The sequence below is a fragment of the Pithys albifrons genome, chromosome 3 (assembly GCF_047495875.1).
Source record: "Pithys albifrons albifrons isolate INPA30051 chromosome 3, PitAlb_v1, whole genome shotgun sequence".
NCBI classification, from domain to species: Eukaryota; Metazoa; Chordata; class Aves; order Passeriformes; family Thamnophilidae; genus Pithys; species Pithys albifrons.
Window position 1 is genome coordinate 79,666,716 of NC_092460.1, and position 13,594 is coordinate 79,680,309.

The 13,594-nt window shown below is 40.3% G+C and overlaps 1 protein-coding gene across 1 annotated transcript in view; it reads right to left on the minus strand.

The window, feature by feature from the left end:
• The window catches only part of ATP6AP1 (ATPase H+ transporting accessory protein 1), a 48,358-nt gene that overhangs the window by 27,467 nt on the left and 7,297 nt on the right, over positions 1–13,594 (minus strand). Inside the window, exons 4-6 of the mRNA XM_071552507.1 lie at positions 10,729–10,922; positions 9,678–9,721; positions 6,023–6,108 (exon numbers count right to left, since the gene is read on the minus strand). Coding sequence (XP_071408608.1) covers positions 6,023–6,108; positions 9,678–9,721; positions 10,729–10,922 — 324 coding nt within the window. The remainder of the gene's footprint in view (positions 1–6,022; positions 6,109–9,677; positions 9,722–10,728; positions 10,923–13,594) is intronic.

The following is a 13,594-nucleotide window of genomic DNA, read 5'->3' on the forward strand; positions in this document are numbered from 1 at the left end:
AGCACAGACATTCATATATTCATGAGAACTCCTGATGCAAGAGTGGAAGAAGTACTGTTTGGCCCTTGGTGTTTGGTTCTCCAGAGTTCAATAAACTATCAAATGAGTTTCAAATGATAGAAAGGTCTTGTCAGGAGAGTCCTCAATGCTTGGGATAAATTTCTCATTCTTCATGAAAAAGAATACGATAAACATTGAGCGAGAGTTGTCTGATGATACATATATGTCAAGATATGACCTAAGCATGAGGACTGCCGTTATGGGGGTTAGACACAAAGGAGATTATGAAGGGCATGTTTCATCTCATACTTCAGCAATCCTCTGCAAAACGGTCAGAAGGACCCTAAAAAGTCCTTGATTATAAAGAGAATCCTGGGTGATAACTTCACTCGCCCAGAATTAGGTGTTACAAATCATTCTCTCAATGTCATTCCAACTTAGCCCCACATAGAAGGCAAAGCATTTCAGAACAAGACTCACAAGACTTGCTACTTGCTTTGTTGGAGGAAGGTGGATCTCTTATGAGATGATGGATAGGTCTCTAGAAGCAGTCTCTCCTCCAGAATATTAAATCTGTCTTTCAGCTTCAAAACATAGAATCATAGAATGGCTTGAGTTGAAAAGGACCTTAAAGATCATTTAGTTCCAATCTCTCTGCTGTGGGCAGCGACACCTTCCACTAGATTAAGTTTCTCAGAGCCCCATGCCACGTGGCAATGAGCACTTCCAGGGATGGGGCATCTACAACTTCTCTGGGCAACCTATTCCAGTGCCTCTCCACCCTCACAGTAAAGAATTTCTTCCTGATATCTAATCTAAACCTTTGTTCTATCACTACATGCCCTTGTAAAAAGTCCCTCTATAGTTTTCTTGCAGGCTCTGAGAGGCTGTACTGAGAGGCTGCAACTAGTTCACTCTGAAGTATTCTCTTCTCCTGGCTGAACAATCCCAGTTCACTTAGCCTTTTTTCATCATTGGAGAGCTGCTCTAGTCCTCCAATCATGCTGAAGCTGAAAAAGAACAAGAGGCAGCCTGAACAAAACTCCACCATGCACTGGGGTAATGAACTGATAATTATGATAGCCAAAAGGCATCTGTGTCTGCACTGACTAAACTAAGCACATCTTTTTTCATCAAATCAGAAAAGAGGCTCAATCACAGGGGAGTTTTTACTTCCTGTCTCATTAATTCATTTTCTGTAAAGCCAATACTTGTCTGGAACCTTTTCCAACATGTTCATTTCTCAATGTTTATTTTTCTCTGCTTGAGACAACAGAATAAATGAATATGATGTGATGATGGTTTGAAGCCATCAACTGCCCAACAGCAAGGGGGTAGAGCTTTCAGAAGAGAAGTATCTTAAAAATGTCCATTTTTGGGAACTTCTTTGTATAAAATCAATTTATCTGACTAGAAGGAGCTGTCTTTTTTTTTCTTTTTTTTTAAGTATAATACTTAAAGCTGATTTCCTTCATCTCTGAGAATAAGGCAACTTAGTAAATGCAAATCTTTAATACTGAATGATTGATATGGATTTGCAAATGCACTAAGTAATGTAAACTCTTTCTCAATATGATTAAAGCCTTTTACTTCTCATAAATATCAATCTTGACTATCACTGAGGAGAGACCCTGAAGTTTCTAGACCATACAATATAGTCCTTATAGCTTAAGCAAGGGGAGTTAGTATTGTTGCTTATGGTTATGAAACAGTTCAAGCACAGCCAAAGATATGCAGTACATGCTAAGAAGATATTACATGCAAATGTACAGACTGATGAACCCTCAAAAGTACATTCTGCTTGGCCTTTTCTAGCTCTATACAGAAGCTGATAACCTTGAATGCAGTGAAATAACTTAAAGTTATCATGAGGGGGAAAAAGTGCTTCAAATTGTTTTATATAGCACTGAATTTATACAATTAAGAAAAGGTTAAATTGCTTATTTTTAAAAAATGTAGGACATCTTAAAATAGATTGCTTTAATTACTTAAAAGTACTTCAGTTGCTCAAACTAAGTTATTTTAATTTAGAAAGCCTGTTGAAATATGCATAGACTTAAAATTCAACAAACTTTTAAAATTCATACAAAAATTCCATCTCTTAACTCAAATTCTTCCATTAATTAAAAATATTTTTCATTCCAATTGTTCTAAATGCAATTTTCAGCTAAGAATGCCTATGTGCCTTTGGTTTCAAATGGTAAAAAGCCACAGTAACTAAAGAATTTTTATTTTTATTTTGGCTCTTGTAAAAAACAAAACAAAAAACACAAACAAACAAAACAAAACACCAACAACCAAAAAAAAAACCAAACCACAGAAAAAAGGCAGATCACAGGTCTTGGACTCATATTCTCTCCTTTGCCACAAAAATATAGTACAGAGAATGTAAATATTTGCTCCCTTATGCTGCTCTGTCTTTTTATTCTAAGTTTGTTCTTCAAAATCTAGTCTCTGGAATTATTTTCACAGGGTAGGTTATCGAAGAAATTTCTTGGTTTTCTTCAGTAGAACTAGCCTTTGTGCCAGAATCTTAAGGGACTATTCAGATCATCCCAATGGACAGCCAGAGGTTCAAGATTCTACCTCCATGCAAAAACCTGCGTCACTTTGGATCGAATGCAGAACACCTTTGAGGGGCTCATCCACTTTCAGCTTTGAGAACATTTATGAAGTTCAATCAAGTTACTCTTGTTTTGGATAAGATAAATGGAGTTCCTCACATACCTATTAACTGCAGGTTTTCTAGCTTTTATTTTCGTGATAAGAACAGCCATACACCTTTCCTAGTGTTCTCTCCTGAAAACCCTGCAGCCTCTCAAGATCCTGTCAGCATTGTTCATGCTAGATCTAGACAACCCCAGAAATGTCTTTCCTGTTGCCTAAACCAAGGAAAGGCATATGAAATACTCAATAAGTGACTGGCTGATGTTTCATGATGACTAGGCCTCGTTCTTGGGGGAGATTTTAACGTGTTGAATATCTGCTGGAAACTCAGCAGAGAGGAGGTAGTCTAGGAAGTTTCTGGAGTGTGTGGAAGATAAATTCCTGATGCCTAGCAGGGGCACTGCCCTGCTAGACCTGCTGTTTACAAATAGAGAAGGGCTGGCAGGAGAAGTGGTGGTCAGAGGCTGTCTTGGGCATAGCAACCACAGAATGACAGAGCTTTTGATTTGTGGTGCAGTGAGGAAGGGGGTCAACGAAACCTCTACTTTGGACTTCTGGAGGGTGCACTTTGGCCTGTTCAGGACACTAGTTCAGAGACTCCCTTGGAAAACAGTCCTTAATAACAAAGGGACACTGGAAGGCTAGACATATTTTAAGAAGGAAATCTTAAAAGCAAAGAATCAGGCCATGCCCATGTGCTGAAAGATGAGCAGCCTGGCTGAATGGGACCTTTTGCTGGAAGTCAGAGAAAAAAACATTTATGACCTTTGCAAGAAAGGGCAGGCAATCCAGGAAGAGTACAAGGATGTTGTAAGGTCATGTAGAGAGAAAATTAGAAAGGCAAAACTCAGCTAGAACTCAATTTGGCAACTGCTGTGAAAGATAATAAAAAGTGGTTTTATAAATACATTAACAACAAAAGGAGAGCCAAGAAGAATCTACATCCTTTATTGGATGTGGGGGCAGGGGGGACACATTTTAATGAAGGATGAGGAAAATGCTGAGGTACTTAATGCCTCCTTTGCCTCAGTCTTTAACAGAAAGGCCAGTTATTCTTAAAGCAACATGCCTCCTGAGCTGCTAGACAGGAACTGGGAACAGAATAGAACCCCTGCAATCCAAGAGAAAGTAGTGACCTGGTGTATCACTATGACACTCACAAGTCTATGGGAACAGATGGATTTCACCCAGAGCATACTATGGGAGATGGTGGAAGAGCTTGCCAAGCCTCTCTTGATCATTTACCAGCCATCCTGGCTAAGGGAGGTCCCAGACGAGTGGAGGTTGGCCACTGTCACACCCCTCTACAAGAAGGGTCAGCAGGAGTATCCAGGGAACTGCAGGTCTGTCAGCCTGGTCTCAATGCCAGGGAAGGTTATGGAACAGATTATCTTGAGTAGAATTACACAGCACGCACAGGACAACCAGAGGATCAGGCCCAGCCAGCAAGGGTTTAGGAAAAGCAGGTCCTGCTTCACCAACCTGGTCTTTTATGACAGGTGACCCACACAGTAGATGAGGAAAAGGCAGTGGATGGTGTCTACCTGGACTTCAGTAAAGCCTTTAATACAGTCTCCCACAACATTCTCTTGGAGAACTTGGCAGACCACATCTTGGAAAAGGGCACTCTTCACTGGCTTAAAACCTGTCTGGAAGGCTGGGCTCAGAGAGTAGTGGTCAACGGTGCTACATCTAGTGGGGTTCCCCAGGGTTTAGTGTTGGGGCCAGTCCTGTTTAATTTCTGTATTGATGATCTGGATGAGGGAATTGAAGGCACCCTCAGTAAGTTTGCAGGTGACACCAAGCTTGGTGAGAGTGTTGATCTGCTGGAGGGTAGGAACACTCTACAGATAGATCTGGATGGGCTGGCTTGAGGGACTGAGGCCAAGTGTATGAGGTTCAAGAAGGTGATGTGCTGAGTCCTACACTTGGGTCACAACAAACCCATGCAGAGCTACAGGCTGGGGGAAGAGTGGGTGGAAAACAGCACAGCAGAAAAGGACCTCAGGGTGCTGGCTGACAGTGGGATGAACATGAGCCAGCAGAGTGCCCAGGTGGCCAAGAAGGCTGAAGGCATCCTGGCTTGGATCAGAAATAGTGTGTCCTGCAGGACTTGGGCAGAGATCATCCCACTGTACTCAGCATTGGTGAGGTCACACCTCAAGTGCTGTGTTCAGTTCTGGGCCTCTCACTATAAAAAAGACATTGAAGTGCTGGAGCTTGTCCAGAGAAGGCAACAAAGCTGGTGAAGGGTCTAGAGAGTAAGTCCTATTAGTAGTGACTGAGGGAACTGGGGTTGTTTAGCCTGGAGAAAAGAAGGCTCAGGGGAGACCTTATTGCTCTCTAGAACTACCTGAAAGGACGTTGTAGCCAGGTGGGCGTCAGGCTCTTCTCCCAGGTCACTAGGGACAGGATGACTGGAAGTGGCCCTCAAGCTGCACCAGGGGAGGTTCAGGCTGGACATCAGGAAGAAATTATTCACTGGAAGGGTTGTCAAGCATTAAAACAGGCTTCCCAGGGAGGTAGTGGAGTTGTCATCCCTGGAAGTGTTCAAGAAACTGGATGTGGCAGTTAGTGCTATGATTTAGTTGGCATGATGGTGTTGAGTCAAAGGTGATTTGTTACTGCTGGATCAGACAGACATGTTTCTTTCAAAATTACATTTTTTAGGATTCAACCCATCCCTTGTACATTTCTCTTTATAATGGCAACTGGATTCTGTTTTTCTCAAGGCTGGACTGTCTTCCACTTCATCACATTAAAATTAAAAATTGAATATTTTTTGATTGCAACCTGAATGTCATACAAAAAGGTAACTCTGCATAAATAACTCTTTCACATTGCTACTTACTGTTAGCATGATGTGATCTATAAATGATGTTCTGACTATTAACAAGGATCAAAACTTTACCTTTCAATTGTAAATAACAAGTATTGACTAAAAGGAATGAAACCAATTAATTTAAAAATGGACACGTTAGTAGCCTTCAGTTAATTAGTAACACTCTCCTTACTGATCAGCCACAGCAGGAAGCCTTCTAAGGTTTCAGGTAGAACTCATTATAAAACCATTAGAGTTCGATGGAGGAAAAACCCCTTAATTTACAGTTCTTAAAAATAATAGTAAGTTCTACAGCCAATGGCAGATTTATGGATTCCTAGAACAGTAAAACTTCTATAGTTATGTGATATAGCTATTGTATATGAAAATTCATGCAATCTTTTCTGGGGAAAACCTCATATAATACAGATTGCTTGCCTGTGTAATCTTGAAAATCATCTACAGTGTTCCTCTGTAAACATAAAGCTGTTGGATGATAAAAATCTGACACTTCTGGCACTGAAGATTACTCACCCTTGAAGGTCTCACTGCAGTATAAATTACTGAAAAATGAATCCCTCGTTCCTGCAGATCCCTGGTCACTCTTCCAATTATTTTGTCTGTAAATAGAAACACATAATTTAACAAACTCTGTAAGCTGAGAAAACTAAAAGCGTACAGTAGTTGGAGAAGTAATGAGCTAGATGTTTAAGCTTATTTAGTTTATTTAAGCAATTTAAGTGCTCATACCATTTGTAGGTCAATAGGTAAAAATCAGATGACATGTTTAGCGTTGTGAACAATGAAATATTTCAGTGAAATAACACAAAAAAAACCATTACAAGTGATCAGAAAAAGGAGTGAGTTCAAAACTGAAATTAAATACCATAGAAACAATACCTGAGAGTTTGAATATTGGGTAATTAAAACAAGAGCAGAAGAAATAATTTAAGATATGAGAACAGGATGCATATACTACTAGTCAAGTGAAAAATTAATACATAAATAATAAAGCTTAAGAAGTATTACTGTGAATTGCAAAGTATACAGAACCTATCACTGAGAAACACTACCCAAAACACAGTGCTTAGTATGGAGTATGATATGCATAATATTGGCATCAATATTTCTTTTGCCTTCAGTGTATTTAAAGTCTGATTCTGCATACTCAACAAGATACAGAAAATTTTGTTGTTGACTACAGAGGAGACCAAAGGAGAATTATGATGGAACAGTGAAGATCTCTCAAAGAGGCCCAAATGTGCCTCTACGAAAAATCCTCCTTTAGTTCTGAAACCACAGGCAGTTGCAACAAATACTTAAAACTGATACATGTTTTCAAGCTCTATGCAGAAATATTAACAGCTGCTTAAGATAGGGAGCATATTAGTTGTGAATCATGAGGCATTATCAGTATTGTTACTTGGACTGCTAGAAAAACAAGCAAGCAGACTCATTTACTGTTTCAGTGCTTTCCCACTTCTCATCCATGTACCAGACTGGTGAATGGATATTTTATAGCCTGGACACAGATTTCTCAGGTTCTGAGGTTATACTTTACAGAAATTGTGTTTTATTTTCATGTACTGGAAATAGAGCTTATATTATTATCCTCTTTAATCTCCTCTATTTACCATAATTATGATCTACTTGCCAAGTTAAATGTTTAGCTTTTGTAAGAATGTTTTGTAAGCATTGGTTTGTCTGCAGGGCTTTAACTAAACTGATTTCCTCATATTACTCAAGAATCATAGCTATGTAAATAATCCCATAAAAATTATTGTTTAAAGGATCGACTATAAGAAATTAATTTGGTAGTCAGAAAAACAACTGCTTAACTACTGTAATTATATTGGTTGTGGAGATTCAAGGCATTACATAACATGGACTTTCTATTCTAGATTCATAGATTTTGGAAATTCTCATCAGCCTCAGCTAAAATTTGCAGAAGGAAAAATAATACATATAAAAATGCCTAGATGGTCTTCAGTTTTTTCTTTCATTAAAGAAACCAATAGCTTTCTGAAATAGCATATTATTTTCATTTCTCTTCAGAAAGGAGTTATATGTAACTATAGTTACCAGAAGCATCTATAACTCTTGCCTTTGGGAAGATTCCAGGGGCAACTCCTTCATTCAGAGCAGCTTCTGCAAATATCCTTATGACAACAGAGTTGATAGAGATCCTTCTTTGCCTGTGATCAGAACTCTACCTTGCTCGTGAAGTATTTTTGAATTCTTCAAGGAAAAGGGCCCAGGTTGCCCACCATATTTTAAAGCACCTAAATTATGTTCCTACACAGTAGCAGTGGTGCAGATTTTGCACTTGGCCATACAAAGTGGCACATCTTCCCCGATCCACACACCCTTTTTCTCATTAACAGCTAGTTGACACTAATCAAAGAGTTGGCATAGTCTGTTCTTCCAACCTCACACAGGTTGCCTGTTAACTTCGTTTTTCCAAAACAAAGTGGTCTAAGCCAACAGTGGCATGAGTCAGCAGTGCCCTGGCAGCCAGGAGGGCCAACTGTGTCCTGAGATGCATCAGGCAAAGCATCACCAGCCAGTCAAGGGAGGAGGATTGTCCCGCTCTGCTCTGCACTGGTCTGGCCTCATCTTAAATATTGACTGCAGTTTTGGGCACCACAATATAGGAAAGATGTTAAGCCATTGGCGAGCACCCAAAGGAAGGCAATAAAGATGGTGAAGGGTCTTGAAGGGAAGCTGTATGAGGAGCAGCTAAGGGCACTTGGTATGTTCAGATGGAGAAGAGGAGACTGAGGGGAGACTTCATTGTAGTCTACAACTTCCTCGTGAGGGGAAGAAGAGGAGCAGGCACTGATCTCTTCTCTGTGGTGGCCAGTGATGGGACCTGAGGAAATGGCCTGAAGTTATGTCAGGGGAGGTTTTGGTCCGATATTAGAAAAAGGTTCTTCACTCAAAGGGTGATTGGGTGCTGGAACAGGCTCCCCAGGGAAATGGTCTCAGCACAAATCCTGACAGAATTCAAGGAGTGTTTGGATGATACTCTCAGTCACATGATGTCATTCTTGGTGTTGGTCCTGTGCAGGGCCAGGAGTTGGACTTGATGATCCTTTGAGTCCCTTCCAACTCAGCAAATTCTATAATTCTATGGTTTGGGAAGCTTATTCTTGAGTCTATGCAGCTTGTGAAAGGAATGTTCCATAAAGAAAAAGGCAATGTTTAACCAAGGCCAACATTAAGTCAAGGCTCTCCTACCTAATATGCTCTGGGAATAAGAAAAGAGAACAAAATAACTCCTCTGCAATTCAGAGATGTAAGTCCAGCTGCTTGTTCGAGTATAAAGCCCACTCATTTTGGAGTAGTGATAACACAAAGAGAAAAGGACATACTCATGATTTCAGTACTAACGTATTTTCTCCTGATTTTCAAATCTACTTCTGATTTTACATCCCCATCTCTGAGCAGAAACAGTCATAGGCATTAATAACAGTTTAATTATCAGCTCACTACGCTATACTACAGTGTATACCCCCAAAACTACCACTTCAGTGATTTGCATACTTTATAACTCAGTCTCTGATTGAGATAAGTAAAAATGAGATGCCTCTCACTGCCTCTGGTGTATGGTACCGCTTTTTCAACCAGATGCTAGACAAGAAAAAGTTTTTTTGTAGTGTTATATTGGGAGATTCAACTCTAACAAGTAGCCTTTAATAACTGCAAACCCAATAAAATACTCTGATATCAAAGGCAATAAAGACCATAAGTATTGTTTTACAAAGATTAGAAAAACATTTCCTATTCATGTAGACACGCTCTGTTGAGACCAAGGCCTTGGAACTGCTGGATGAGCCTGGCCCCTCCAGCTCCCAACATGTAAGGTGAGAACCAAGGAGGCAGTCCAAGCTGCATGGAGACCCAGGGTTCATAGTCAGAGCATAAGCAAAGGCCCATGCCTGACAAAGAGATGAATTATAATTACGTTTCAGGTCACAGAGCTGTATCCACTTTGGTAGATTTTGAATCAGACACTCAGTATTCCAACACTATGATAACCATCTGGTTATAAGTATTATAGATGGGGGGAAATAAAATCTTTAAATAGTAAAAAGCAAAGACCAGGAACTAGAGAATACAATCTGTTCGAGTGACAGCACAGATTTAAAAGATGAAATGTTAGTTCTGTCTTGGTCATATTACTTACCATTTTCAGCAATTGCTTCCAGGGTGGAAATCTCTTTTAAACCACTAGAGAAAGAGTGGAAGAAAAATAATTAAACATCTTTTCTAGCAAGAACAATGTGAACCAGAAATGTATGAAGGTACTGACAAGTAAAAGGATTACTGTCAGTCCCTCCATCATTCTCTCATCTCCTCCTTTTCTTCGGCAAAGCCATTAAAATACAAGGACCACATCTTCAACTGATCCTTAAACCCCTTAAACTTCCTAGGCTACAGAGAAGCCAGACTACTGATGTTATTTTGCTCAATCTTTGGGCAGCTTTCATTTCATTTGGTATTGGTTCCTTGTCTAGTATTTGAACATGAGCTCCTTAAAACAGGTATCATGCCTGTAGCAGTAGCATGACAGGTGGAATTGCACTTCTTTGGGACACATTGATATATGCTCCTTACACTGACATGTACAAATGTTCAAATAATAGGCTAGGAAGAAAGAGCAGAAGCAGCTGAGCAACCACACCTTATATTTTCTAAATATACATTCACCTGAAGGAACAGTCTCACTGTACCTCTGTCAGATCACATCCTCATAGGGCTGGAAACATGAAGAATTACAGCCCTCCTCTCTTTCTTCCAGGGTGATGAAAATCAGTCCTTTTATTCATATTAGCTCCAGCTTAGTCTGAGTGTTTATTTGCTTGCTTATTTTTCCTGCTAAGTTTTTTTGGCCCCTGTAACACCTTGTAGCAATTAATTCTGCAGGTTAATCATGTGTTGAGTAACATAATTGAGCCTTTCTGCTAAAAGTGTGTTGCCATTTAATTTTATTAGCTGTCCCTTTGCTTTCATATAATGAGGCAGACAAAACAGAAATGTCTAACTGCCTTTCTCAACATAATTCATCTATTACACCTGATAAGCTCATCAGGGGACTTTGAAACTGAATTCACCCTTGTAAGGGCTCTACAAACTTCCATGTTGGTTTTTTAATTTCCTGAATACAATGGACATTTTCAAAAGCTCTACAAATCATGCACACATGTAGGAAACTTCTGTTTATGATAAGCTCCTACCTGACAAGTGGTTTTAGTGGAACCACCAGTAAGTTTCCTTCAGATGCATTCACTTGCAGCTGAGAGACATTAAAATCAGTTACATTTGTTAACTTCCAATCTCCTGACTCCTGAAGAAAGCTCAGAAGATACCTGGTAGCCTCACAGTCCACAGCTGGCAAGGCTAAAGATGAAGGAGAAGACTGAAGAAACTCCTGTAATAAATTTATGAACATTTTATTTACTTGCTTAATATTTAGTTAATTAAACACAAACCTTTTTTTTGTATCCTTAATTTAATATTCAAGGAGGAACCATCATAGCAAATACCACATGAATTCTCAGCAGCCTGATACTGGCTGCAGGCTGCTCTTGGGAAGGGGCACTGGAGAGACACTGAGACACTTGTGTTGCTCTTATTCCTGACCATTCTTGCAGCAAGCTTAAAGCACTCAATAACAGCAGATTTGTACTGCCCTTTCCACAAATGTAGTAGAAGGGGAGAGAAAAATTATGTAGAAGCTCCCAGACTAGGAGTATACTGGAGATACAGATAATGAACACTGCGAGAAGCAAAGCTCACATGATCGTCTAACTAAATGCTCTCGGAGGTGAGAAGGATCAATGTCAAACACCTCCAGTTCCAGCAGCTCCATTCAGTATAGAGTCATACTTTGCATAATAAACACCCTTGGTACCATCCTGGTGGTACAGCACATGGTACAGACAAGTGCCTACTTTGCAACTACTAATTCACAAAAGCTACATATTTCAGGATGTACAGAGCCTCCAGACACACACAAATGAACCTCAGGTCATACACTTTCTGTCTTTCTACTCAAAGTACAAATTATAAGGCTCAGTCTGAATTGGTTCAGATGATAAAGCATCAGGGTATCTATTACTTTATTTACAACTCTCATAGCTGAGTTTCTGTTAAAAATACCTGAATGAAATGAACTAAAAACATTCTCATTCTATAAATTTGAAACCTGCATAGTCAAAAAACATATTTTCAAATCTTAAAACCACCTTCCACTCATCCCTGCCTTCTTCCCAGGTATAACCTTACTCGTAATTCTCTACCTGCTCTCCTGCAGTGGTGAAGGGTGACAAGGAATGGGCTCTGCAGTCATTTCACCACACATTGTCTCTACTGCTTCTTCCTCCTCACTGGGAGGACTCCTCATAGTCTCCCTTTGCTCCAGCATGGGTGCCTCCCATGGGAATCAGTCTTTCATGAACTTCTCCAAGGTGAGTCCTTCTCATGGGCTGCAGTTCTTTATGAACTGCTCCAGTGTGGGTCCCTCCCATGGGGTGCAGTCCTTCAGGGACAGGAAGCTTCAGCATGGGCCTCCTGCAGGGTCATAGGTCCTGTCAGCAAACCTGCTCCAGCCTGGACTTCTCTCAGGAGCACAACCTCCTTTGGGCATCCACCTCCCCTGGTGTGGGGTCCCCCACAGGCTGCAGATGGATCTCAGCTCCATCATGGACCTCCATGGTCGGCAGGGGCACAGCTGCCTCACCATGGTCTGCACCATGGGCTACATGGGAATCTCTGCTCCAGTGCCTTAAGCATTGCCTCCCCCTCCTTCTTTGCTGACCTTGGTGTCTCCAGGGCTGTTTCTCTCATGCATTCTCACTCCTTTCTTCTCTGGACACAACTGATTCTGTGCAATACTTTTCAACTTCTTATAAATGTTACCACCCTTGCTGATGGGGTTGGCCTTGGCCAGTGGTAGGTCTGTGTTGGAGCTGGCTGGCATTGGCCCTGTCAGACATGGGGGAGCTTCTGGCAGCTTCTCACAAAAGTCATTCCTGTAGCCCCTGCTATCAAAGTCTTGCCATGCAAACCCAATACAAATATGAATACTAGAAGACATGTTTTCCACTGAGTCCTAATTTTCAACTTGTTAACTTTGCTTTCCCATTTTCTACATTTAAGTCTAGACTTAAGTCTGTCACTTCATTCAACATTTTGATATTTGGGTTGTTACAGACTCTTGTCTCCCTCTGATGCAAGTGTTGTGATGTTGCCAACGCTTTTCTCCTGCTATTCTTTTTTCCTTTTTGTCAGTTCTTTTACTGCCTACCACTTTTTTGACCTGTTTTGGTTCTTTCTAATTGCTCATATGTTTTCCTTCCTAGGAAAGGCTAGTTACTTTCAAATTTCTATAGATGATCATAAGGGAGGATTATGCAGTATTGTCTGATTTGCCAGATTGATAAAAAAATAACTGCAGAAATTAAAATAGACCAGAAAGCACTGATTTTGTTCACAGGTCTTTGAGTAGCATTTTTAGCACTGTCTGGAAGGAAAAGATGAAACATTTCATTTTGCTTTGTTTACAGATATGAATTTAGAGCTGAAATTCTGAGCAATTCAATAATTTTGGTTTAGTTTCAGTATTTTAATCCCTTGTGCCATAGCAGCAGCCAGAATGACAGCAGCCACTTTTTCCAAGGATATATATTAAGCAGATTACTCATTTATTGTAGAATAAGATATAAAATGCATCATTACTGAGTAATATCTGAATTGTGCCTCTGCTCCTAACCAATCCTGCACTGCCATCTGTCTCAGCTTTCAGCCACTGGTATACAACTGGTTTTCATCTGAAGGGTAGACACAGCTGGATATCCATTCATTAGCCTCAGACAGCCATTCTCATCACATGCCTCTTGTTTGTCCTTCTTGACATGTGGCGATGGCGCACTTTTCTTTACAATACCCATATGTTGCTTTACACATTTTAGAATTTCAGCTACCATGCTTGTTCAAAATACGAGAATTCCCAAAGAGGGCAGAGAATCAAGAGGACCATTGAGAAACACCTCTATTTTGCATTCTGCTAAAGGAAAGAGGTACAACCTTGCAGTATCTAGG